Source organism: Heptranchias perlo, chromosome 3, assembly GCF_035084215.1.
Source record: "Heptranchias perlo isolate sHepPer1 chromosome 3, sHepPer1.hap1, whole genome shotgun sequence".
Taxonomy (NCBI): domain Eukaryota; kingdom Metazoa; phylum Chordata; class Chondrichthyes; order Hexanchiformes; family Hexanchidae; genus Heptranchias; species Heptranchias perlo.
Window position 1 is genome coordinate 14,007,038 of NC_090327.1, and position 27,041 is coordinate 14,034,078.

At 42.9% G+C, this 27,041-nt stretch overlaps 1 protein-coding gene across 1 annotated transcript in view; it reads left to right on the plus strand.

Moving 5' to 3' along the window:
- cep76 (centrosomal protein 76) overlaps window positions 1–27,041 on the plus strand; it is a 50,934-nt gene that overhangs the window by 15,477 nt on the left and 8,416 nt on the right. Inside the window, exons 6-10 of the mRNA XM_067974966.1 lie at window positions 935–1,032; window positions 5,225–5,353; window positions 18,077–18,265; window positions 19,459–19,625; window positions 24,738–25,071. Coding sequence (XP_067831067.1) covers window positions 935–1,032; window positions 5,225–5,353; window positions 18,077–18,265; window positions 19,459–19,625; window positions 24,738–25,071 — 917 coding nt within the window. The remainder of the gene's footprint in view (window positions 1–934; window positions 1,033–5,224; window positions 5,354–18,076; window positions 18,266–19,458; window positions 19,626–24,737; window positions 25,072–27,041) is intronic.

The window sequence follows — 27,041 nt, forward strand, 5'->3', positions numbered from 1 at the left end:
TCCATTATAAACCTGATCAATGTTGGTGTTCACACTAAAACCTTTCAGAAATGCAGATTTCAAATTTTTGAATTCTAAACATGTGATAAATTGTGTACAGATGCAAACCTGCAGTAGCAGTTCAAGTACCTCTGCATTGATTTGATGTCAGCAGTCTGTAATCAATTGAGCTATTGGGACAAATTGTCAGTAAATTAGTGTAAATGTGGCTTTGAATGATTTAGTAATTAAACACATACTAGACTAACTGCATTTTGCATTATAAATGCCTTTTTTTGTTGCATACAACTCACTTAGCACTCGTTTTTGGAAAAAATTGCAGGGCTATGGGGAAAGGGGGAGTGGGACTAATTGGATAGCACCTTCAAAGAGCCAGCACAGGCATGATTGGCTGATTGGCCTCCTCCTGTGCTGTATAGTCCTAGATCTCTTGTGGTACTATTTTGACCTTAGTATAATGTCATTGAGGACAAGTGTTTCTTGTTTAGTTTCCTGCTTTAATGTGCAGTAAATAATTTTACGTGTGAGAACAAAAAAATAATTTTGAATACGATTTATACTTCCTATCAGTCCTTTTGTTGCATTATTTTTAGGGTGAATCTGCATAACCTCTATTTGAAATTCACACTGCAAAGAAAAAAGTTTCAGGGTAAGCTGTGAAGTGAAAATTGCCAAGCTTATTCATTCATACATCACAGGTGTATCAAACCCTCTGGTTTGTTTTTAAAACCGCATCCCCACTTTTATGAAGGGTACATAACCAAAACATCAAAACCTGTGTTATTTACAGATGTTGAATAACCTACTGTGTATTTCCAGCATTTTCTGTTTATATTCCATACTTTGTGGGTCTAAAGTTTCATTAGAATGAGCACTATAGTTTTGAATGCACTTGTAATGAAACTATTACTCAAACAAATTCTTCCATTTTCAGGCACGGAGTCTAAAGTTCCTGTTGGAGTTTTAAATATAAAACTTGAAATGTATCCCCATCTGATGCAGACACTAAGCCAAGAAATAGTAAATACTCAGGTACTGTAACTGTTATTATCTATCTCCTTTTGTAATGATTTGGGAGGGAGCAAGGAATTCTACTCATCTTGAGAGAAGACCATTTTCAGGTGGCATTTACATTGAAACTAAACTAATATCTATTTCTGACTGTAAAATAATTTTAGTAGGGACAATCACTTTTAAAGCAAACAGTAGGAAATCACAGATGTTATGCTGCTGCTCATTCCATTGTTTTGGAGAAATTGCTTTGCTGAAGGGGAACCTGAGGGAGGTTATGACCTGTGCATAAGACAATCCCACCTACTTATAGCCTTAACCAGGGACATAAACTTCTAATTTTCTATATAATTGAGTTTTGCCTGAGTATAAACATCACTTGTTGTCACATTTGCTAATTCCGGTTCCTGGTTCTAGTTAGGCGTGTTGACCAGATTTTCCACTCTTCAGCTGTTGCTACAAATTCATGTGTCTACAGTAAGTATTTGCTTGGGTTCAGCGTCACTGGTCACGCTCATAACAGGCATAAGGAACCTCGTCCTGAACGAGGTGTGTTGTAAAACTGCTTTCTGTCTCTGCCCAAAGCCTTGGGTATGATTGGTTAGCTGCGTTTCCTCCACAGTCTGTATTACATGGATCCCTCTGGACAGTCAGACCCAGGAAATCATTGTGCCCCCTAGGATGTGGAGAGCACTTTCATTGCCTATTATCTAGTTAACTGATAGTGAGCCAGAGAATATAACAATAGACGACTTGTTGCATATACTGGATATTCTGATCTTGCGCGTGCCGCCAAGTGTATTCTCTCGCCTTTCCAGAAGGTGGACTTAATAGCTCCCTAGTGAACCCTGCTGATTGTAAACCAACAAACTGGTTTATTTTTCATGAGATATATGAATGAACAGAATGCAACTTTCCAGTGAGTTACACCTATTTCTTATCACTCCTCCTACCATAAAACAACAAAATGCACCATTCTGTTTCTATTATAGGCTAAACTCCCAAAATTAGTGGTCCCTGAATTAACTGGCAATAAGCTTTTCTCTTCCAGGCCATATGGGTTCATTCCTCAGCTTGGAATATCTTAGTCTCCTCATTGATTCTGTTTCTCGCTGCCTCAGATTTCCGTAGACTGCATAACCTTAAAATTAGAGCTAGGCTGTTCAGGGGTGATGTCACAAAGCACTTCTTCATACAAAGGGTAGTGGAAATCGGAAACTATGTCCCCAAAAAGCTGCTGAGGGTTTTAAGAGGTAGCTGCAGAGATGGTGGATGCATTGGTTTTGATATTCCAGAGTTCCCTAGATTCTAGAATGGTCCCCGTGGATTGGAAGGTAGCAAATGTAACTCCGCTATTCAAGAAAGGAGGGAGAGAGAAAACAGGGAACCATAGGCCAGTTAGCCTGACATCAGTAGAAGGGAAAATGCTAGAATTTATTATCAAGGTCGTAGTAACAGGGCACTTAAAAAATCATAATATGATTAGGCAGAGTCAACACGGTTTTATGAGAGGGAAATCATGTTTGCCAAATCTATTAGTTTTTTGAGGGTGTAACTAGCAGGGTAGATAAGAGTGAACCAGTAGATGTAGTATATTTGGATTTTCATAAGGGATTCGATAAGGTACCACGCAAGAGGTTGTTACACAAGATTAGGGCTCATGTGATTGGGGGTAATATGGATTGAGGATTGTTTTCTGTCCGTTAACCAGAGAGTTGGAATAAACAGGTCATTTTCGGTTTGGCAGGTTGTAACTAGTGGGGTGCCGCAAGGATCAGTGCTTGGGTCTCAGCTATTTACAATATATATCAATGACTTAGATGAGGGGACCGAGTGTAATGTATCCAAGTTTGCTGACAACACAAAGCTAGGTGGGAAAGTAAGCTGTGAGGAGGACGCAAACAGGCTGCAAAGGGATATGGACAGGCTAAGTGAGTGGGAGAGAAGGTGGCAGATGGAGTATAATGTGGGGAAATGTGAAATTATCCACTTTAGTAGGAAGAATAGAAAAGTAGAATATTTTTTAAAAGGTTAGAGACTAAGAAGTGTTGGTATTGAGAGAGGTTTGGGTGTCCTTGCACACGAATCACAGAAAGTTAGCATGCAGGTACAGCAAGCAATTAGGAAGGCAGATGGTGTGTTAGCCTTTATTGCAAGGGGGTTGGAGTATAAAAGTAAGGAGGTCTTGCTGCAGTTATATAGGGCTTTGGTGAGACCACACCTGGAGTACTGTAAACAGTTTTGGTCTCCTTACCTAAAGAAGGATATACTTGCTGTAGAGGGGGTGCAATGAAAATTCACTAGATTGATTCCTGGGATGAGAGGGTTGTCCTATGAGGAGAGATTGGGTAGAATGGGCCTATATTCTCTGGAGTTTAGAAGAATGAGAGGTGATCTCATTGAAACGTATAAAATTCTGAGCAGGCTTCACAGGGTAGATGCCGAGAGGCTGTTTCCTCTGGCTGGAGAGTCTAGACCTAGGGGTCATAGTCTCAGGATAAGGGATCGGCCATTTAGGACCGAGATGAGCAAAAGTTTCTTCACTCAGATCATTGTGATTCTTTGAATGCTCAGTCGTTGAGTGTATTCAAGACTGAGATTGATAGATTTTTGGACACTAAGGGAATCAAGGGATTTGGGGTGGGAAAGTGGGGGGGGGGGGGGGGGGGAGGAGAGTGGAGTTGAGGAAGTTGATCAGCCATGATCTTATTGAATGGCGGAGCAGGGGCTCGAGGGGCCGTATAGCCTACTCCTGTTCCTATTTCTTATGTCATTTTTAAAAAATGTCAAAACTGAGATTAATAGATTTTTGTTAGGCAGATGCATGGGAACACCATCACCTCCAAGTTCCCCTCCAAGTCACACACAATCCTAACCTGGACATATGTTGCCATTACTTCATGGCCATTGGGTCAAAATTCTGGAACTTCCTACCTAACTGCACCGTGGGTGCGCCTTAACCATACCGACTGCATCCCACCGACAGCTTCAGGGCAGCTAGAGATGGGCAAAAATACTGGCTTGTTTGGCCTGAAAGTGATTAATTTATGCCATATCATCAATTTATAAAGTCAGGTTCAGCTTATAGCGATGATATGGCATAAATTAAACCAAAATCACTTTCAGGCCAAATAAGTAAAAATCCCAAAATGTTACATAGCTTTCTCCATCAGAAAAGATCCCTGTGACTCTGGCTCATGGATTTTTCGGGGGGAATGGCTGTACCTCATTTGCCCCACCACCTAGCTGAAGCAGCCACACCTGATGAGCAGCTTGCTGTGCCCCCAGCCAGATAGTGTGTCTCATAACTTCATGCATCTTTCTCTTCAGCAGGCAGGACACACAAGGCAACCTCATTTGTTCCACACATGTGGAACCTGCGTGGCAGGCAAGCCTCTCCTGTCCAAGGTTTCACGTATGGTGCTTTATTGTTTTTTATTTTTGACAGTAATCATTACCTGGAGTGTAGTAAACAGTTCTCTGAGAGACTTTGATAGCCCTAGCTTTTAATAACGTCCCCTCAGAAGACAGGCTCAGCGAACACCGGTGGGAGATAGATATCCTAAATGCATTAGCTGATTAAACAAGCTTCTTAACTCAGAAGTACTTCGGGCAGGTGAAAAAGAAATGACTTGGTTGTCGGGCAAGTATCTCCTAACACTATCTGTTTGCTTGAGGCAGACAAGCAGCACTGATGACGAGTTCTAACTTTGATGGTTTGCGCTTTCATCCAGGGAGAGAGGGACTGCATCAGCCAGGATTCCCCCTCCTGCGCACTATCCAATGGCCGCTGATAGAAAGTGAATGTGTGTGAATTTCAGGAGAAGACGAGATCAACTCTGCTAAGATTACCCACCACCTTGTGGTAATTTAGCTTGCTAACACTCTTTTTCTAGGCTAACACATGAAGAGTAACCATTTGACACAGAACTGTCAATGCTCTTGAAGTTCTACTACAGTATGAATCATTGCCTTCAGAAAAGGGAAGAAAATTGGCACAATAAAAAAATAAAATAATTTCTTGTCTGCGGGGAGCACCACACCCCTGGCTCTGTACTGTCAGATTCAAAACCTGCCACCTGGGAAATGGCAATTGTGACACCCACCCCTTATCATTGTGTGGCGTAGCACCAGTGCTCCGTGTAAGGATTTGTTTAACTGTGGTGTCCATAAATTATTTTTTTTCATTTTTAACTTCACTTCAAATTTGCAGCTAGCTTTAGAACGTCAAAAGACTGCAGAAAAGGAGCGCTTGTACCTCATATATGCCAAGCAGTGGTGGAGAGAGTATCTTCAGATCAGACCTTCGCATAACACCAGACTTGTGAAAATCTTTGCACAGGTTTGTATCTATTGAGTTTTTTTTTGTGCGGGGGTGTTTGCTAGTGCTGTTGGGGAAGGTTTAAACTAGAGTGGCAGGGGGATGGGAACCTGAGAGGGGAGTCAGAAGGGAGTAAAGTTGAGAGCAGCAAGAGAGGGGAACACCCAGGGGAAATCTACAATATAAATAGTACAAACAGTTGTTCAAGAACAAGTGAAAGGGAAAAGCGTAGAGCAGCAGAAAGAAAGTGTGCTTTAGACACTACAGATAAAGTGAAAACTAGAAAGTGTAAGGCGATTAACCCAGCATCAAAGCTGAAGGTCAGGCTAGGGTGTGTGGCCCAACTAAAAGTTCAATATACAAATGCACAGAGTATAAGGAATGAATTAAATGAACTACAGGTTCAAATTCAAATTGGAGGGTATGACATGATAGCTATCACTGAGACATGGCTGCAGGACGGTTAGGATTGGGAACTAAATATACCGGGTTATAAGGTCTACAGGAGAGACAGAAAATGGAAGAGGGGGAGGAGTAGCCTTAGTGATTAGAGATGAAATCACTTCAATGATAAAGGAGGATATAACGAGAGGAAAGCAGCCAACAGAGACCTTATGGGTTGAATTGAGAAATAGGAAAGGATCTAAGACTATAGTGGGAATTTTGTATAGGACCCCTGGCAGCAGCTCTGAAGTGCTAGATTGTATAAATGCAGAGATTAGACAAGCGTGTAAGAAAGGCATAGTGGTCTTAATGGGGGACTTTAACCTTCACATAGATTGGGAAAAGCAGACTAGCAACTGTCAGAAAGGTAGTGAATTTCCCAAGTGTGTTCGGGATAGTTTTCTACAGCAGTATGTCCTGGAGGCAACAAGGGGGCAAGCCATACTTGATTTAGTAATGAGTAATGAACCAGATTTAGTTAACGGCTTAACTGTACGTGAACATCTATCCAATAGTGATCATAACATGATCGAGTTCAATGTAGTGTTTGAAAGGGAAAAAAGTGAGTCAGCTGCTATGATGTGGAGATGCCGGTGATGGACTGGGGTGGACAAATGCAAGGAATCTTACAACACCAGGTTATAGTCCAACAATTTTATTTTAAAATCACAAGCTTTCGGAGATTATCCCTTTCGTCAGGTGAATGAGTGAAAGATTCTCAAATCGCATATCTTATATTAGGCTGGGACACCATCACACCAATCAAAAGGTGGTGTTGTTGTTCAAATGGGCCAGCCACGGAGAACAGTACGTCCCAGTACACTGAATATACATTGTGTCAGATTACACAGACAGAGAGAAAGAGACCCAAATGGCAGAGAGAGAGAATATTAAAAACAGATAATTTTTTTTCCTGCTGGTGGGGTTACGTGTAGCGTGACATGAACCCAAGATCCCGGTTGAGGCCGTCCTCATGGGTGCGGAACTTGGCTATCAACTTCTGCTCGACGATTTTGCGTTGTCGTGTGTCTCGAAGGCCGCCTTGGAGAACGCTCACCCGAAGATCGGTGGCTGAATGTCCTTGACTGCTAAAGTGTTCCCCAACTGGGAGGGAACCCTCCTGTCTGGCAATTGCCGCGCGGTGTCTGCATGGTCCCGCCAATGCACCATGCTCCGGGGCATCCCCTCCTGCAACGTATGAGGTAGACAACGTTGGCCGAGTCACAGGAGTATGAACCATGTACCTGGTGGGTGGTGTCCTCTTGTGTGATGGTGCTATCCATGTCGATGATCTGGCATGTCCTGCAGAGGTTGCCGTGGCAGGGTTGTGTGGTGTCGTGGACGCTGTTCTCCTGAAAGCTGGGTAATTTGCTGCGAACAATGGTCTGTTTGAGGTTGGGTGGCTGTTTGAAGGCGAGTAGTGGAGGCGTGGGGATGGCAATAGCGAGGTGTTCGTCGTCATTGATGACATGTTGAAGGCTGACTGGCCTTCAGTTGCTGGGTTTATCCTTACACCCAACAAGGGTGTAAAGTTCGCAGTTCTCCAGTCCTCTGGCACCACCCCCGTACCTACGGATGTTTGAAAGATTATAGCCAGTACCTCCGCAATTTCCACCCTTACTTCCCTCGCCAACCTAGGACGCATCCCATCCGGACCAGGTGACTTATCTACTTTAAGTAGCTAGGTGTTCGTCGTCATCGATGACATGTTGAAGGCTGCGGAGAACATGGTGTAGTTTCTCCGCTCCGGGGAAGTACTGGACGACGAAGGGCACTCTGTTGGTTGCGTCCCGCATTTGTCTTCTGAGGAGGTCCATGCGATTCTTCCCTGTGGCCCGTCGGAACTGTCGATCGACAAGTCGAGCGTCATATCCCGTTCTTACGAGGGCGGCTTTCAGCGTCTGTAGGTGTCCATCACGTTCCTCCTCGTCTGAGCAGATCCTGTGTATTCGTAGGGCCTGTCCATAGGGGATGGCCTCTTTGACGTGGTTGGGGTGGAAGCTGGAAAAGTGGAGCATCGTGAGGTTGTCCGTGGGCTTGCGGTAGAGTGAGGTGCTGAGGTGCCCGTCTTTGATGGAGATTTGTGTGTCCAAGAAAGAAACCGATTCTGAGGAGTAGTCCATGGTGAGTTTGATGGTGGGATGGAACTTGTTGATGTTATCGTGTAGTCTCTTCAGTGATTCTTCGCCGTGGGTCCATAGGAAGAAAATGTCGTCGATGTATCTGGTGTATAGCGTTGGTTGGAGGTCCTGTGCAGTGAAGAAGTCGTGCTCGAACTTGTGCATGAAAATGTTGGCGTATTGGGGTGCGAATTTGTTCCCCATGGCTGTTCCGTGTGTTTGGGTAAAGAACTGGTTATCGAAGGTGAAGACATTGTGATCCAGGATGAAGCGGATGAGTTGTAGGATGGCGTCTGGAGATTGGCTGTTGTTGATGTTGACGCCACACACCACACAACCCTGCCACGGCAACCTCTGCAGGACATGCCAGATCATCGACACGGATACCACCATCACACGAGAGGACACCACCCACCAGGTACATGGTTCATACTCCTGTGACTCGGCCAACGTTGTCTACCTCATACGTTGCAGGAGGGGATGCCCCGGAGCATGGTGCATTGGCGGGACCATGCAGACACTGCAGCAGCAGATGAACGGACACCGCGCGGCAATTGCCAGACAGGAGGGTTCCCTCCCAGTCGGGGAACAATTTCGCAGTCAAGGACATTCAGCCACCGATCTTCGGGTGAGCGTTCTCCAAGGCGGCCTTCGAGACACACGACAACGCAAAATCGTCGAGCAGAAGTTGATAGCCAAGTTCCGCACCCATGAGGACGGCCTCAACCGGGATCTTGGGTTCATGTCACGCTACACGTAACCCCACCAGCAGGAAAAAAAATTATCTGTTTTTAATATATTCTCTCTCTCTGCCATTTGGGTCTCTTTCTCTCTGTCTGTGTAATCTGACACAATGTATATTCAGTGTACTGGGACGTACTGTTCTCCGTGGCTGGCCCATTTGAACAACAATGACACCTTTTGATTGGTGTGATGGTGTCCCAGCCTAATAAGATATGCGATTTGAGAATCTTTCACTCATTCACCTGATGAAGGGGATAATCTCCGAAAGCTTGTGATTTTAAAATAAAATTGTTGGACTATAACCTGGTGTTGTAAGATTCCTTGCTAAGATGCTAGACTTGGGTAAGGCTGACTTCAAAGGGATGAGACAGAGACTGTCCACAGTAAACTGGGCAAATCTGTTAATGGGTAAAACGACTGATGATCAGTGGGAAATGTTTAAAGAAACATTTAACGTGATACAGAATCGGTTTATACCCCTGAGGGGCAAGAACTCTACTTGCCAAAAAAAACAGCCATGGACAACTAAAGAGGTACGGGACAGTATAAGACATAAGGAAAGGGCATACAAAAAGGCAAAACATGGCACAGATCCTGGCGAATGGGAAAGATACAAAGATCAACAAAGGGTCACAAAACAGATAGTAAGAGCTACAAAAAGAGAGTATGAAAAGAAACTTGCAAGGGACATCAAAACCAATACGAAGAACTTTTATAGTTAGGAAAAAGAGGGTGGTCAGGAGCAGTGTTGGCCCCTTAAAAACTGAAAGTGGGGATATTGTCATTGACAATGGGGAAATGGCGGACATGTAGAACGATTACTTTGCGTCAGTATTTACAGTAGAAAAAGAGGATAGCATGCCGGAAATCCCAAGAAAACTAATATTGAATTAGGGACTCGATAAAATGAATATAAGTAAAGCAACAGTAATGAAGAAAATAATAGCACTAAAGAGTGACAAATCCCCAGGACAGATGGTTTCCATCCCAGGGTTTTAAAGGAAGTAGGTGAGCACATTGCAGATGCCCTAACTATAATCTTTCAAAGTTCTCTAGATTCAAGAACTGTCCCTCTGGATTGGAAAATTGCGCATGTCGCTCTGCTTTTTAAGAAAGGAGAGAGGGAAACCAGGGAATTATAGACCAGTTAGCCTAACATCTGTTGTGGGGAAAATGCTGGAGTCTATAATTAAGGATAGGGTGACTGAAAATTCTCGAGGGGGTTCAGTTAATCAGAGAGAGCCAGCTTGGATTTGTGAAAGGTAGGTCGTGCCTGACAAACCTGATTGAATTTTTTGAAGAGGTGACTAAAGTAGTGGACAGGGGAATGTCAATGGATGTTATTTATATGGACTTCCAGAAGGCATTTGATAAGGTCCCACATAAGAGACTGTTAGGTAAGATAGAATCCCATGGAATCGAGGGAAAAGTACGGACTTGGTTAGGATGTTGGCTGAGCAAAAGGCGACAGAGGGTAGGGATAATGGGTAGGTACTCAGATTGGCAGGATGTGACTAGTGGAGTCCCGCAGGGATCTGTCTTGGGGCCTCAATTATTCACAATATTTATTAACGACTTAGATGAAGGCATAGAAAGTCTCATATCTAAGTTTTCCGATGACACAAAGATTGGTGGCATTGTAAGCAGTGTAGATGAAAACATAAAATTACAAAGGGATATTGATAGATTAGGTGAATGGGCAAAACCGTGGCAAATGGAATTCAGTGTAGACAAATGTGAGGTCATCCACTTTGGATCAAAAAAGGATAGAACAGGGTACTTTCTAAATGGTAAAAAGTTAAAAACAGTGGCTGTCCAAAGGGACCTAGAGGTTCAGGTACATAGATCATTGAAGTGTCATGAACAGGTGCAGAAAATAATCAAGAAGGCTAATGGAATGCTGGCCTTTATAATCTAGAGGACTAGATTATAAGGGGGCAGAAATTATGCTGCAGCTATACAAAACCCTGGTTAGACCGCACCTGGAGTACTGTGAGCAGTTCTGGGCACCGCACCGTCGGAGGGACATATTGGCCTTGGAGGGAGTGCAGCATAGGTTTACTAGAATGATACCCAAACTTCAACGGTTAAGTTACGAAGAGAGATTAGACAAATTGGGGTTGTATTCTCTGGAGTTTCGACGGTTATAAGATATTAAGGGGAACGGATAGGGTGGATGGAGAGAAACTATTTCCACTGGTTGGGGATTTTAGGAGTAGGGGGCACAGTCTAAAAATTAGAGCCAGGCCTTTCAGGAGCGAGATTAAAAAACATTTCTACATACAAAGGGTGATAGAAGTTTGGAACTCTCTTCTGCAAATGGCAATTGATACTAGCTCAATTGCTAAATTTAAATCTGAGATAGATAGCTTTTTGGCAACCAAAGGTATTAAGGGATATGGGCCAAAGGCAGGTATATGGAGTTAGATCACAGATCAGCCATGATCTTATCAAATGGCGGAGCAGGCACGAGGGGCTGAATGGCCTACTCCTGTTCCTGTGTGTGTGTTTTTGGATCGAGGTAGTGATTCATTATGGCCCTAACTACTAAAACTAAAAAGAAGTCACACATGTTTCACTCCAGGTAATATAGAAAGTATGTAAGTAGCTATGACATTTATAAGTATGGTGTCAAGATTTTTAATAAGAATTTATATTAAAAAATATGCAGTATGCGTTAGTACATTATAAAAGACAAGTCAGTGAATTAATGCACCTGTTTTGGTATGTAACCGAGCCACTCAGACCAGGAAGTCCCAGATTTGATCACTGGTCTTTGCAGAGTTAGCTGATCTCAGTTGGCCCAATGATAGAGACGTAACAGTTGGCCTCAGTACCCCAAAGCGAAAAAGAGGAAAAGTAATTAAGCCAGAGTTCTCAGTCCTGATAATTGTTAAACGATCCCTGCTGGAAAGTAAGTGGGTATCGGGTGAGATTCATCTGCAATGCTTCCAATAGTCAAATAGCATTTTGACACTCATTGTGTTGGCTTAATCTTGATGAATAGTCCTTTAGGTGAGGTACTGGAAGACTGCCAGTGACCATGGAACTGTATCCAAGCATGGGAAGTGCCTTAGGTGTTTTTTTACTTTAAAGGTGCTATAGAAATGCAAGTTGTTGTTGTTGAAGAGCAGTCACCACCTTTTGGGAGAGAAAAGGGTAGGAGAAAAAATATTCTCTAGTTTTTGTATATGTCTATTATTTCTCAATTTCTTTCATCATGCTTCCTTTTGTCTTATGCTGTTATCACTTCTATTGTTTAACCATCTCCTGTTCACCACCTAATCATTTTACAGGTCATTTTTTTTCTTCTTGTGTATACGGTCTTTCAACACCACCACCCCACCCCACACCTGCTTTGTTCCTTCTTATAAGCTGTTCATCAGAACTGGAAGATATTACAGATGAAGGATTGTACCTGAAATGTTAACTTTTTTTTTCCTTTATCCACACATACTGTTGAGTGTTCCCAGGATTTTCTGCTTTTGTTTCAGATTTCCAGCATCTGCAGTATTTTGTATTTTTGCGATTAATTCTGGTGTTTGTGGCCTGGATAGTGATTAATGCAATATCATTTTAGTGGTGTTCATAGCTGATTTCTTTGAGAAAAAAGGATATGCATTATATTTCTATTTTTTAATTGATTAGGCTGGTATATAGATAAATTGATCTTTCCCAGCGGTCCAATCATAATGCCATCAACCAATTTTAATATGTCATGTCTAATGTATAGTTTTGTGCAGAATATCCCCCATGTTAGAGTAATAGAATGATGGGGTAATAGTGATGTGTGTTCTTCTGCTTGATCTAATCTGGAGACATGGTAAAGATACCATGTCTCGAGTTCGGTTGTGCTAGACCAATTTAAAAAAAACATTTGTTTAAATGCCATCCTAAGCTCCCATAATGGCTTAGTGAATAAAGACACTGCCGAATATACGACTTGGCTGTATGGACCAGAAGGTCACATACTTGATTCCTGGCCTTTGGTAATTTAGTTGATCTTAGCTGGGCAGCAGTTGAGAACCCACAATTGGCCTCACCACCCCCACCCCCCCCCCCCCCCCCCCCCCGACCTTAGCCAGGAAGGGGAGATAAAAATAAGTTGGAGTTCCTGCTTCTGATTTGCTATTCAATTCTTGCTGCTGAAAAGTGCATGTGCGTGAAAGTTACATTAGGACAGGATCGTAAGTTTGACCTCCGTGGTTGAATGTGAACCACAAACTCGCCGCCTAGAAGATGTGTCAGATAACTGTGTGGCCCATAAAACTCTATTCTAGCAAAAGTCAGTGACTTCAGAATGGAGGAGAGAAAATTAGCTTAATAAATAAATAAAATATGTATACACAACATAATATTTTCTCTTCTGCCCTAGAAGCATTGACTTCTCTCTGGGGACATGCAGCAGGCACTCACCAGTATCTATTATTTGTGTATGAGCCCAGACTGTGAGTGTCAGCAGGCTATTTAACTGCAAAGACATTGAAACTGAACCTAATGCGCTTCCTGCCGACATCCTTCCACATGCACATTCCAGTGGGGATGAATGGATAATGATCAGGAGCCAGATTCCTTTTTGTGGAACCATTGGTGACCAATCTTTTCCTCCCCTAATGCTCTCAGCTATCCCAGCTGAGAGCAGCTAACTGCACAGCCTGAGGGTCGATCCTGGAATTACATAAGAACATAAGAAATAGGAGCAGGAGTAGGCCAATCGGCCCCTCGAGCCTGCTCCGCCATTCAATAAGATCATGGCTGATCTGATCCTAACCTCAAATCTAAATTCATGTCCAATTACCTGCCTGCTCCCTGTAACCCCTAATTCCCTTTACTTCTAGGAAACTGTCTATTTCTGTTTTAAATTTATTTAATGATGTAGCTTCCACAGCTTCCTGGGGCAGCAAATTCCACAGACCTACCACCCTCTGAGTGAAGAAGTTTCTCCTCATCTCAGTTTTGAAAGAGCAGCCCCTTATTCTAAGATTATGCCCCCTAGTTCTAGTTTCACCCATCCTTGGGAACATCCTTACCGCATCCACCCGATCAAGCCCCTTCACAATCTTATATGTTTCAATAAGATCGCCTCTCATTCTTCTGAACTCCAATGAGTAGAGTCCCAATCTACTCAACCTCTCCTCATATGTCCACCCCCTCATCCCCGGGATTAACCGAGTGAACCTTCTTTGTACTGCCTCGAGAGCAAGTATGTCTTTTCTTAAGTATGGAGACCAAAACTGTATGTAGTATTCCAGGTGCGGTCTCACCAATACCTTATATAACTGCAGCAATACCTCCCTGTTTTTATATTCTATCCCCCTAGCAATAAAAGCCAACATTCCGTTGGCCTTCTCGATCACCTGCAAACTAACTTTTTGATTTTCTTGCACTAGGACCCCCAGATCCCTTTGTACTGCAGTACTTTCCAGTTTTTCGCCATTAAGATAATAACTTGCTCTCCGATTTTTCCTGCCATAGTGCATAACCTCACATTTTCCAATATTGTATTGCATCTGCCAAATCTCTGCCCACTCACCCAGCCTGTCTATATCCCCTTGTAGGTTTTTTATGTCCTCCTCACTCTCTACTTTCCCTCCCATCTTTGTATCATCTGCAAACTTTGTTATGTTATACTCGGTCCCCTCCTCCAAATCGTTAATATAGATTGTAAAGAGTTGGGGACCCAGCACCGACCCCTGCGGAACACCACTGGCTACAGGCTGCCAGTCCGAGAATGTACCATTTATCCCAACTCTCTGCTTCCTGTTAGATAACCAATCCTCCACCCATGCCAGAATATTACCCCCAATCCAGTGATTCTTTATCTTGAGCAATAATCTTTTATGTGGCACCTTGTCGAATGCCTTCTGGAAGTCCAAATACACTACGTCCACTGGTTCCCCTTTATCCACCCTGTACGTTATATCCTCAAAGAACTCAAGCAAATTTGTCAGACATGACTTCCCCTTCATAAAGCCATGCTGACTTTGTCCTATTAAATTATGTTTATCCAAATGTTTCGCTACTGTCTCCTTAATAATAGACTCCAAAATTTTACCCACCACAGGTGTTAAGCTAACTGGTCTATAATTTCCAGCCTTCTGCCTACTACCCTTTTTAAATAACGGTGTTACATTAGCAGTTTTCCAATCTGCCGGGACCTTTGCCGAGTCCAGAGAATTTTGGAAAATTATTACCAAAGCATCCACAATCCCTACTGCCACTTCCCTCAAGACCCTAGGATGGAAGCCATCAGGTCCAGGGGATTTATCCGCCTTGAGTCCCATTAATTTACTGAGTACCAATTCCTTAGTGATTTTAATCGTATTTAGCTCCTCCCCCACCGAGAGCCCCCTGTTTGTCCAGTGTTGGGATATTCTTAGTGTCCTCTACCGTAAAGACTGAAACAAAATATTTGTTCAGCATTTTTGCCATCTCCATGTTTCCCACCATTAATTTCCCGGTCTCATCCTCTAAAGGACCTACGTTTGCCTTAGCCACCCTTTTTCTTTTTATATAACTGTAGAAACTCTTGCTATCTGTTTTTATATTTTTTGCTCATTTATTTTCATAATCTATCTTCCCTTTAATAATCAATCCTTTCGTTACTTTTTGCTGTCTTTTGAAGACTTCCCAATCTTCTATCCTCCCACTAAGTTTGGCTACCTTATATGTCCTTGTTTTTAGTCTGATACTATCCTTAATTTCTTTACTTAGCCACGGATGGCTGTCATTTCTTTTACACCCTTTTTTCCTCAGTGGAATATATATTTTTTGAAATTTGTAAAATAACTCCTTAAATGAACACCACTGCTCATATACCGTCTTCCCCTTTAATCTATTTTCCCAGTCCACTTTAATCAATTCCGCTCTCATACCATCATAGTCTCCTTTATTCAAGCTCAGTACGCTTGTTTGAGAACCAACCTTCTCACCCTCTAATTGGATATGGAATGTAACCATGTTATGGTCACTCATTCCAAGGGGATCCTTAACTAGGACATTATTAATTAATCCTGGCTCATTACACAGGACCAGGTCCAAGGTTGCTTGCCCCCTTGTTGGTTCAGTTACATACTGCTCAAGAAATCCATCCCTAATACACTCAATAAACTCTTCCTCAAGGCTGCCCTGCCCAATTTGATTTGTCCAGTTAATATGATAGTTAAAATCCCCCATAATTATAGCTGTTCCCTTATTACATGCCCCGACTATTTCCTGATTAATACTTCTTCCAGCAGAGTTGCAACTATTAGGAGGCCTATATACTACGCCCACGAATGTTTTTTGCCCCTTATTATTCCTTATCTCTACCCAAACTGTTTCAATATCCTGATCCTTTGTCCCAATATCATTTCTCTGTATTACAGTGGTTCCTTCCCTCATTAACATAGCCACCCCACCTCCCCTTCCTTCCTGCCTGTCCTTCCTGATTGTTAAATACCCTGGCATATTTAATTCCCAGTCGTTGTCACCCTGCAGCCATGTTTCTGTAATGGCCACAAGATCATACCCATACGTCGTTATTTGTGCCGTTAACTCGTCCATTTTGTTATGAATGCTACGTGCATTCAGATAAAGAACTTTCAAATATGTTTTGTGACACTTAGTTCCTGCTTTTTCCTTTTTTAACACTTTACCTTTTACTCCATACCTTCTGTCCCTTCCTGATACGCTTTCCTCTGTCTCTCCCTGCTCAGGTTCCCAACCCCCTGCCACAGCTTTGATGCTGGGTTAATCGCCTTACGCCTTCTAGTTTTTATTTTATCTGTCGTGCCTAAAGTATACTTTCTTTCCACTGCTCTACGCTTTTCCCTTTCACTTGTTCTTGAACAACTGTTTGTACTATTTGTATTGTAGATTTCCCCTGGGTCTTCCCCTCTCTTGCTGCTCTCAACTTTATTCCCTTCTGACTCCCCGCTCAGGTTCCCATCCCCCTGCCACTCTAGTTCAAACCTTCCCCAACAGCACTAGCAAACACCCCCGCGAGGACATTTGTCCCGGTCCTGCTCGTGTGTAACCCGTCACGCTTGTACAGGTCCCACCTTCCCCAGAACCGGTCCCAATGTCCCAGGAATCTAAATCCCTCCCTCCTACACCATCCTTGCAGCCACGCATTCATCCTGTCTATTCTCCTGTTCCTATACTCACTAGCACGTGGCACCGGTAGTAATCCTGAGAGCACTACCTTTGAAGTCCTGCTTTTTAATTTATCTCCTAACTCCTTAAATTCACCTTGCAGGACCTCATCCCTTTTTTTTACCTATGTCGTTGGTACCAATATGGACCACGACTACTGGCTGTTCACCCTCCCCCTCCAGAATGCCCTGAATTGTTTTTGTCAGAATACCTAACCAGCTGAAGGAGCTACCATTATTAAACTTTTAAATTTAATGAAGGATAGTTTTCTTTTGTGTTTTTTTCAGTACAATTAACTCCTACAACCATGATGAGTAGACAAGTTGAACTAGATTTTTTTTCCCTATCCCTTTAATGCTTTAACCTAAATCACCAGTAAGTGGAGTTACAAAAAGTATTTGATTTCTAGGGGTAAATTTTATTGGGGAATCAGGAAGAGAGTTGGGGGGGGGGGGGGTAATTTCCGGACGGGAAACCCAGAAGTATGGGTTTCCCTGACGTTCTTACGATTTTGACGTAAGGACATCTTTCAGTTTTTTTTTCAGTGGGTTTCCCGCCTGAAAGCTAGATTGACAGGCTGGCTGTCAGTCGGACGGGAGAGCAGGCAGGGAGCGGATGCAAGCAGGTAAGTCTTAGATTGGGGTGGGGGGCGGGGGGGGCGGCCATGTGTGGGATCGTGGCAGGTAAGCTTGTTGGGTCTGGAGGAAACATTCCTCCTCCTCCTGGCCCACAAGCAGTGCAATAAAGACACTTATCTGTTGATCTGGGCCGCCTTACCTCCTTTTACGTGGCAAGAATCAGAAGGCCCGGGAATCCCACACCCCCAGGAGTTTAAAAAATAAAAAACCTATTAAAATGGAGGCCCGCAACTTCCTTAAGATATTTTACTGACCGACCCGCCTCCTGAGAGCGGGTTGGTCACCTGCCCCTCGACCTGCCTCTGTTAAAACAGGAAGTGGGCGTGTTGGGGTCGGGTTTTACTTTTTTACAATTTTTACCTTTCCACCTGCCCCCAGCCCACCCATGCATGGGGTTAAAATTTGCCCCCTTATGTTCTAAATGTTTTCCTTGATTATTCCTTCAAGCTTCAATTTAACATCCACAGAAAGTTGCATGCGCTGCCTTCCTGGGAATGTTCAACTGCCTAAAGTCTCAACTGTATATTTATTCCCTTATTTGTTACAGCTTCTGATTGTAGCATGGTCTTCATTTATTTACATCTTTATTAAATATTTGTAAGTTGGCTCAGTGTGCCTAGCTGAAGGGGCTGACTTTTAAATTTTCTCCTACCCCACCTTAGGATGAGAATGGAATGAACCGTCCGGTGTGCTCCTATATAAGACCCTTGCGAGCTGGTAGGCTTCTGGACATGCCACGGCAAGCTGCCCGATTTGTTAACGTCCTTGGTTACGAAAAAGCACAAGTGGTTGGAGGTGGATCCAAGCAGGAACAGTGGTGCACTCTGCTGCCTTTTCTCTGCAGAGGCAAGGTATTTGTTTTGTATATAATTGTATTTTCAAAGACAACAGTGAATTCTCTCTTTAACAGGCAGTTTATCGAGGCTAAACAAGGGGCTATTTTCTCTTTATTTAGACACATGATAATTTCATCCTTAATTAAATACTCCACTATATCTAGTTTAGATGTTAAGCTAACTGGCCTGTAGTTACTCAGATTAGCTCTGTCTCCCTTTCATGGGTACTACATTGGACACTCTCCAGTCCTCCAGCACACATCTACTACCCTCAATAGAGCGCTGTGTCTCATTACCCTCAGGATCTTAGGATATATTCCATTTGGCCCTGGAGTTTTGTTTTCCTTTAGCCGAACTAACTTATCTAAAATTTTCCTTTTGTCCATTATAATATGGATCATCTCACTCTCAACTGCGTCAGGATCCACATGCTTCCCGATATCCTTGGTGGTGGTGGTGGTGAATCTTTGGAATTTTCTACCCCAGATGGCTGTGGAAGCTCAGTGATTTGAGTACATTCAAAACAGAGATCAATAGATTTCTAGATATTAAAGGCATCAAGGGATATGGGGATGTTGCAGGAAAATGGCGTTGAGGTAGAAGATCAGCCATGACCTTGTTGAATGACGGAGCAGGCTCGAGGGGCCGATTGGCCTACTCCTGCTCCTATTTCTTATGTTCCTTCTCTTTAGCAAAGTATTTATTAAATATCTCCATCATTTTTGATCATGGTCTACAAATTGACAATCCTCTCCTCTGGTCTCACCTTGCTATTAACAATTCTCTTTTTACTGATATACTTGTAGAACACTTTACTGTTCATTTTGGTGTTTTTTGAAATGTTTTCCTCATGCTCCCTCCTCATCGGGCTCTTAACCTTTTTTCTTATTTTCTTATGTTCAGGCTTTTTGTAAATTATAAAGATAAAAACTTGCACTTGTATTGCAGCTTAATATGTTCTCAGGATGCCTGAAAGCACTTCACATCCAATTAATTACTTATTGGCAGGTAGTCTTTGTTGTGTTTCTGGCGAATTATGTGTTCTGATATTTCAGTAGTTGATGGGGGGAGATAAAGATACATGAGAGAGGGGGCAATAAAAGAAAAAATCTCAGGTGTATGTGTGTATTGTTAAAATATTGTTGTGATGGAGTGAAAAATCTTTTAATTGTCTAGAATCAATGTAACTGACTGTTGGTAACCTGCAGGGAGACTGTGAGGATCATGCCAACTTACTGTGCAGTTTGCTGCTGGGCTTTGGATTGGACGCCTATGTGTGCGTTGGAACGAAAGCAAAAAGGGTACCCCACACTTGGGTGATGACTTGTGGAACTGATGGAGCTATCGTTTTCTGGGAGAGCTTAACTGGACACAGGTGAAATCAGAGTGCTCGTGGTGCACATATATGCACTGTTCTATAACTGAGAGGGTGGATGTGTAGGTAGCCTACTGTAGGGTCTCTGCCAGTTCCACTGGAAGATTTGCAGCCTTCAGATCCGTGCCTTGTTGCACTGGACTGCCTACGTCTGTTAGTTTTGAGAAAGCCACACAAGAAAATTGCTAGCCTGGAGTGAGGTAATAGTTTTTGTAGATCAGCACATTGGTACAGTTTGATCTAGACATGGGGAATTTCCTAGATCTTGCCTCAGTTCAGACTCTTGAACATAAGTATTAATATAATTAATTGGTTAATACATCAGCAAGCTCCAACAATCGAGCCATGTTGTCCTGACCAAGACAGTGGCATCCAGAAAGCACCTGAATCATAAGTTCATGGAGGTTCATCCTTTCTGTTTTCCACAAAATAAATGCCCATTATCAGTTGGGCCAACTGGTGACTCAATACTGGAAGAAGTGCTAATGTAATCAATTCCTGTATTTTATAGTGTTATAAGTAGGATCTAATTGAGTAGGAATTATCCAGGTACCTGAGCATACTCAGTCAGTGTCTTGTGGAAATTGTTGGGACATTCCCTCTGCCATTAATTAAAAACATAGGAATGGATAGGACCAGAACAGACCATCGTAGTCTCAAAGTTCAGAAAATACCATTCTTTATTCTGTTACATTTTGGTTACTTCAGTTGCCAAAGAACTAACCAGTTCCCTCTCTCATTTGCTGGTACTGTCTGACTACTGTTTCCCTGGGAAATCTGTTCCACACGCTCACCACTCTCTGTGAAATAATTAAATCTAACCTGTCTTGTTTACCACTTCTGTTCTGAGCTTTGAGTCTGTGGCCTCTGGTTGCAGGATTTATGGTTGTTTAAAATTTTATTAGATTTCAGTTTATCTATAATCCTTAGAATCTTAAACTTTGATTAACGTCTTATCAAGCTGTCTTTTCTCGTTCTTTAGTGATTCCTCATAGCTTTATATGTAATCCCCGGTATCAGTTTAGTTGCTCTCCTCTGTACACTTTCCAAAGACAGGAGAGGGTGCAGAGGAGGGAAGCTAAACTGCAACCAGGGATTACGCAACTGTAGTATGGTGACAAGACTTGTCCAGGTCAGACCAAACCAGTGTGCTATACTCTCTATTACCCCTGGGACATGTATTCTATCCTTCTGACTATATGCCATAAAATCTTGTTTGCTTTCTTTACTGCTGTTGCATACGGTATTGATGGCTTCAACTAGTTATCGCCATATGCTTCTCCTGTGTGTCCAGTAGTCTGCTGCTATTCATCTTATGCTCTTTCTGCATATTCTCTTTCCCCAGTCTCATCACCTTGCATTAAATAACACTTGCCCACTTGTCAGCCCAATTCTCCCAACTATCCAGATCCCTCTATATATTTCATTCGCTTGTTCTTCGTTATTTGCAACCCACCCTTCAGCAAACTTGGATATCTTCTTCATTGCTTTCTCCACCTCCAATTTATTCATTCTCTGAATGTGGGCATCACTCAAGGTCAACTCCCTAGTTGCCCTGAGAAAGTGGTGGTGGCCCTACTTCTTGAACCTCTGCAATATTCTTTGTAGCGGTCTTTGATGCAACTGAGTGGATTGCTAGGCCACTTCAGAAGACAGTTCAGAGTCAGTCACTTTGGGACTGGAGTTGCCTATAGGCCAGACTGGGTAAGGACAGCAGGTTTCCTTCCCTAAAGGACTTTAGTGAACCAGTTAGGTTCTTACGACAATCTGACAGCTTCCTGGTCACTTTCACTGATAACAGCTTGTTATTTCCAAATTTTCTTCTTAACTGAATTCAAATTCTCAAACTGCCATGATGAGATAAATGTAGATAATAGCCCAGGCACTGACCCCTTGAGGAACTCTGCTAATCCTTTGCTTACACTGAGACAATTTCTGATTCACTCCAGATGCTTGCTCTCCTGCAATTCTGTTTCTTCTACTTTCTTCTATGTGGTACTGTGCTAGGGGGATAGAATATAAAAGCAGGGAGGTATTGCTGCAGTTATATAAGGTATTGGTGAGACCGCACCTGGAATACTGCATACAGTTTTGGTGTCCATACTTAAGAAAAGACATACTTGCTCTCGAGGCAGTACAAAGAAGGTTCACTCGGTTAATCCCGGGGATGAGGGGGCGGACATATGAGGAGAGGTTGAGTAGATTGGGACTCTACTCATTGGAGTTCAGAAGAATGAGAGGCGATCTTATTGAAACATATAAGATTGTGAAGGGGCTTGATCGGGTGGGTGCGGTAAGGATGTTCCCAAGGATGGGTGAAACTAGAACTAGGGGGCATAATCTTAGAATAAGGGACTGCTCTTTCAAAACTGAGATGAGGAGAAACTTCTTCACTCAGAGGGTGGTAGGTCTGTGGAATTTGCTGCCCCAGGAAGCTGTGAAAGCTACATCATTAAATAAATTTAAAACAGAAATAGACAGTTTCCTGGAAGTAAAGGGAATTAGGGGTTACGGGGAGCGGGCAGGAAATTGGACATGAATTTAGATTTGAGGTTAGGATCAGATCAGCCATGATCTTATTGAATGGCGGAGCAGGCTCGAGGGGCCGATTGGCCTACTCCTGCTCCTATTTCTTATGTTCTTAAAAATATTGCTAAAATCTAAATATGTAGGCCTAGAAAATCAACTGGGGTTGGGTTAGAAAATTACATTGGGATCATGCCTGCCACTGACCCTGCCAAAGTTCATGGGTTCAGGGTGAGGACTCTATATATGAGCAGGCGGTTGGCAATTTTGGCGTGCATCTGCAGCACCCCCTCCCCACCAAAGACCCTGGAAACACTAGCAATAGATGACCTGTCCTGGGGGGCCCCCCAAGTCTCTCTTTCTTCACCCCCGCTCCCCCGTAGAATAATCTGGACGCCTCAAACGGCCTCCTTTTATATAGGGAGCCACTTCAGACTTCCCTAAAGAAAATTTCTGGCCCCTTAATCTTGGCGGTCCATGCCCCAATTCCAGCCTGGACCCTCAGATGGGCCCTACTTCCTCTCCTTTTGGCCAGGTACACCTGGTGAGGCAGGTGTTCTTGTGCCACTTCTACGGCAGGTCCCAACTGGTGGCCTAGGAGTGGGAATTCACGGTTTAAGGAGACTTTTCCCCCTATATCAGTGGCCTTGTGGGAGCAGGCGGAGGCTCTGCACCTGTGCCCCCGCCCCCCCCCCCCCCCCCCAACAAAGACTAATTAGGAAGCTCTGTTTTAAAGCAGCAGTCCACAAGCACAGTCGTGGATTTTGGGGACCATAATGTCTACAGAGTTTCCCTTATCCTCTATGTCAGTTATCTTGAAATCTAATAATCTGTCAGACGTGACTGCTCCCAGAAAACTATGCTGACTTTTTTAAGGCAATATTTCTTTAGGTGCTTAATTATTCCCTTCTTCAGCACACTCTGTAATGTTCACATACGAACATATAAAAATGACAGGCGGGAAAAGACCATCTGGGCCATCACTCCCTTCACTGGCGCACCGCGGCTGCAGAGTATACCATCCACAGGATGCACTGCAGCAACTCGCCAAGGCTTCTTCGACAGCACCTCCCAAACCCACGACCTCTACCACCTACAAGGACAAGGACAAGGGCAACAGGCACATGGGAACACCACCACCTGCACGTTCCCCTCCAAGTCACACACCATCCTGACTTGGAAATATATCGCCGTTCCTTCATTGTCGCTGGGTTAAAATCCTGGATCTCCCTACCTAACAGCACTGTGGGAGAACCTTCACCACATGGACTGCAGTGGTTCAAGAAGGCAGCTCACCACCATCTTCTCGAGGGCAATTAGGGATGGGCAATAAATGCTGGCCTTGCCAGCGACGCCCACATCCCATGAACGAATTTTTAAAAAACCTGCCTCACGGAATGTTTCTAATATGTCCGGCTTACTGGTCTGTAGTTCTCAGTGTTCTCTTTATGTTCCTCTTCATAAATTTCGCCCTGCTCCAATCCTTGGGCACCATTCCTGTTTGGAAATAATCCAAAGGGATTAGTTTCTCTTTGATGACCTTGAGAAACTGATAACTAATGCTAACCAGATTTATTGGCTTTAATACTGGTAATCACATGATTCTATCATTGCCATTGAAAATTATGAAGTGTATTAGCAAGATTGAACTTACTATTCAAAATGAGGAAGCCTGGTCTATGAGGTAATTGTAGATGCACAAGCTTTATAAAGAAAAAGAGTATTTTCTTAAATGGTGAGAAGCTATTAAATGTTGGTGTCCAAAGAGATTTGGGTGTCCTGGTATATGATACACAAAAAGTTAGCATGCAGGTACAGCAAACAATCAGGAAGGCAAATGGCATGTTGGTCTTTATTGCAAGGGGGTTGGAGTACAAGAGTAAGGAAGTCTTATTACAACTGTACAGGGTTTGGCGAGACCTCACCTGGAGTACTGCGTACAGTTTTGGTCTCCGTATCTAAGGAAGGATATACTCGCCTTAGAGGCAGTGAAGCGAAGGTTCACTAGATTAATTCCTGGGATGAGGGTTGTCCTAGGAGGAGAGGTTGAGTAGAATGGACCTATACTCTCTGGAGGGGAATCGAGGGATATGGGGATTGGGCAGAAAAGTGGAGTTGACGTTGAAGATCAGCCATAATCTGATTAAATGGCAAATGTAAGGACTTGCACAACACCAGGTTATAGTCCAACAGTTTTATTTTAAATCACAAGCTTTCAGAGCTTCACCTGACGAAGGAGAAAAGCTCCGAAAGCTTGTGATTTAAAATAAAACTGTTGGACTATAACCTGGTGTTGTGCAAGTCCTTACATTTGTCCACCCCAGTCCATCACCGGCATCTCCACATCATGATTAAATGGCGGAGCAGGCTCGAGGGGCCGTACGGCCTACTCTTGCTCCTATTTCTTATGTTCTTGTATTCCAAAATCCTAAGCATAAAATATATTAAGTGCTCTTTTTTTCCATTCTTTCACTTTAATTGATAATAAATCAAATTACATTTGCTGTATATATTACATACACACTATTGGCAATCAATGAAAGCTCTGTCTATCTAAAGCTGACGTTGTTCCTGTTTTTGTTTTAGATACGTTCACAGGCCCGTTAATGTTGATGACCCACCATTAGTAGAACAGCCAAAACGAGCATATCCTTATTGTTCAATAGGCTGCCTCTTCAATCATCAGAGCTTTTATGCTAATTGCCAGCCATCTGACACAGTTGAACTGTGTCAGTTTGACCTAAATGATGAATCAAAGTGGAAACCCATGAGTGCTGAGGCCATAAAATCTGTGTGTGCTCCCGGATCATCTACTTCACTGCCACCGTTTCCACCTTTGTGTGCACCAGTGACTGATGCTGCGGCTGCAAGCAATGAGATTGAGCTGGTTTTGAGGAGTCTGATTTCTGAGCACAGAAAGGTAAAGAGATGGACAAATCTTATAACTCCATTATTTAGGGAAAATGCTGGAATCCATTATTAAGCAAGTGTTAACAGGGCACTTAATAAATCATAATATGATTAGGCAGAGTCAACATGGTTTTATGAAAGGGAAATCATGTTTGACAAATCTATTCGAGTTTTTTGAGAATGTAACTAGCAGGGTAGATAAAGAGGAACCAGTGGATGTCGTATCTTTTGGATTTTCAAAAGGCATTCGATAAGGTGCCACACGAAAGGTTGTTACACAAGATAAGGGCTCATGGGGTTGGAGGTAACATATTAGCATGGATAGAAAACAGAGAGTAAGGATAAACGGGTCATTTTCAGGCTGGCTGGCTGTAACTAGTGGGGTGCCTCAAGGATTGGTGCTTGGGCCTCGGCTATTTACATTAATGACTTAGATGAAGGGACTGAGTGTAATGTATCCCAAGTTTGCTGATGATACGAAGCTAGAAAGTAAACTATGAGGAGGATACAAAGTCTGCAAAGGGATTTAGACAGGTTAAGTGAGTAGGCAAGAAGGTGGCAGATTAGAGAGAGCCAACATGGATTTGTAAAGGGCAGGTCATGTCTAACGAACCTAATTGAAATTTTTAAGGAAGTAACTGAAGCAGTAGACAGGGGAATGTCTATGGATGGAGCTTTTATGGACTTCCAGAAGGCATTCGACAAGGTTCCACAAGAGTCTGTTGGCTAAAATTAAAGCTCATAGAATTGAAGGGAAATTATTATCCTGGTTAGGAGATTGGTTAGGCAATAGAAGAGTAGGGATAATGGGTATGCACTCAATTTGGAGGGAAGTGATTCGTGGTGTCCCACAGGGATCTGTACTGGGGCCTCAACTATTCACTATATTTATTAATGACTTAGATAACACAATAGAAAGCCGATCATACAAAGATTGGTGGCATCGTAAGTAGCGTAGACGGGAGCATAAAATTACAAAGAAACATTGATAGATTAGATGAGTGGGCAAAACTGTGGCAGATGAATTTCAACGCAGGTAAGTGTGAGGTCATCCAATTTGGACCGAAAAAGGATAGTTCCGAGTATTTTTTAAATGGTGAAAAGCTAGGAACAGTGGAGGTGCACCAAAAGAGATTGCATCAAAGGTCCATGTACACAAATCACTAAAATGTAGTAGTCAGATACAAAAAATAATCAAAAGGGGCGAAAGTTTTGCCACAGCTATTCAAAGTCCTGGTTAGATCACATCTGAAGTACAGTGTACGGTTCATGGCACTGTACCTTAGAAAGGATACAATGGCCTTGGAAGGAGTGCAGTGCAGATTGACCAGAGTGTTACCAGAGCTCCAAGGGTTAGATTATGAGGAGAGATTACATAAACCAGGCTTGTATTCCCTGAGATATAGAAGATTAAGGGGAGAGTTGTTTGAGGTTTTTAGGCTTTTGAAAAGAATTGACAGGATAAATAGAGTGTCTATGACAAGGGGACATAACCTTAAAATCAGAGCCAGACCATTCAGGAGAGAAGTTAGAAAACACTTCATGCAAAAGGTGCTAGAAGTGTGGAAAACTCTCCTACTTAAAAGCAGTAGATGCCAGCTCAATTAATAAATTTAAATTTAAGATTGATAGATTTTTGCTAGCTAAGGGTATTAAGTGATATGAAGCCAAGGCGGGTGGATGGAGTTAGGATACAGATCAACCATGCTCTCATCGAATGGCGGAACAGGCTCGAGGGGCTGAATGGCCTACTCCTGTTCCTATGTTCCTAAATGTGATAAGTATTCAATGGTCTCCAGTAACGCAACAGTACTTTTACCGTATCCAAACACAAGATGTGATTCAGTAAACCGTTATCACTGAACGACCATTCTTTATGTAAGTATATTTAAAGAGGAAAGAAACTGTAAATTGAGTACTTTTTAATTTAAAAAAAAATGGGTCAAGTTTCTGCTAGATTACACCAGTAATATCAGCGCA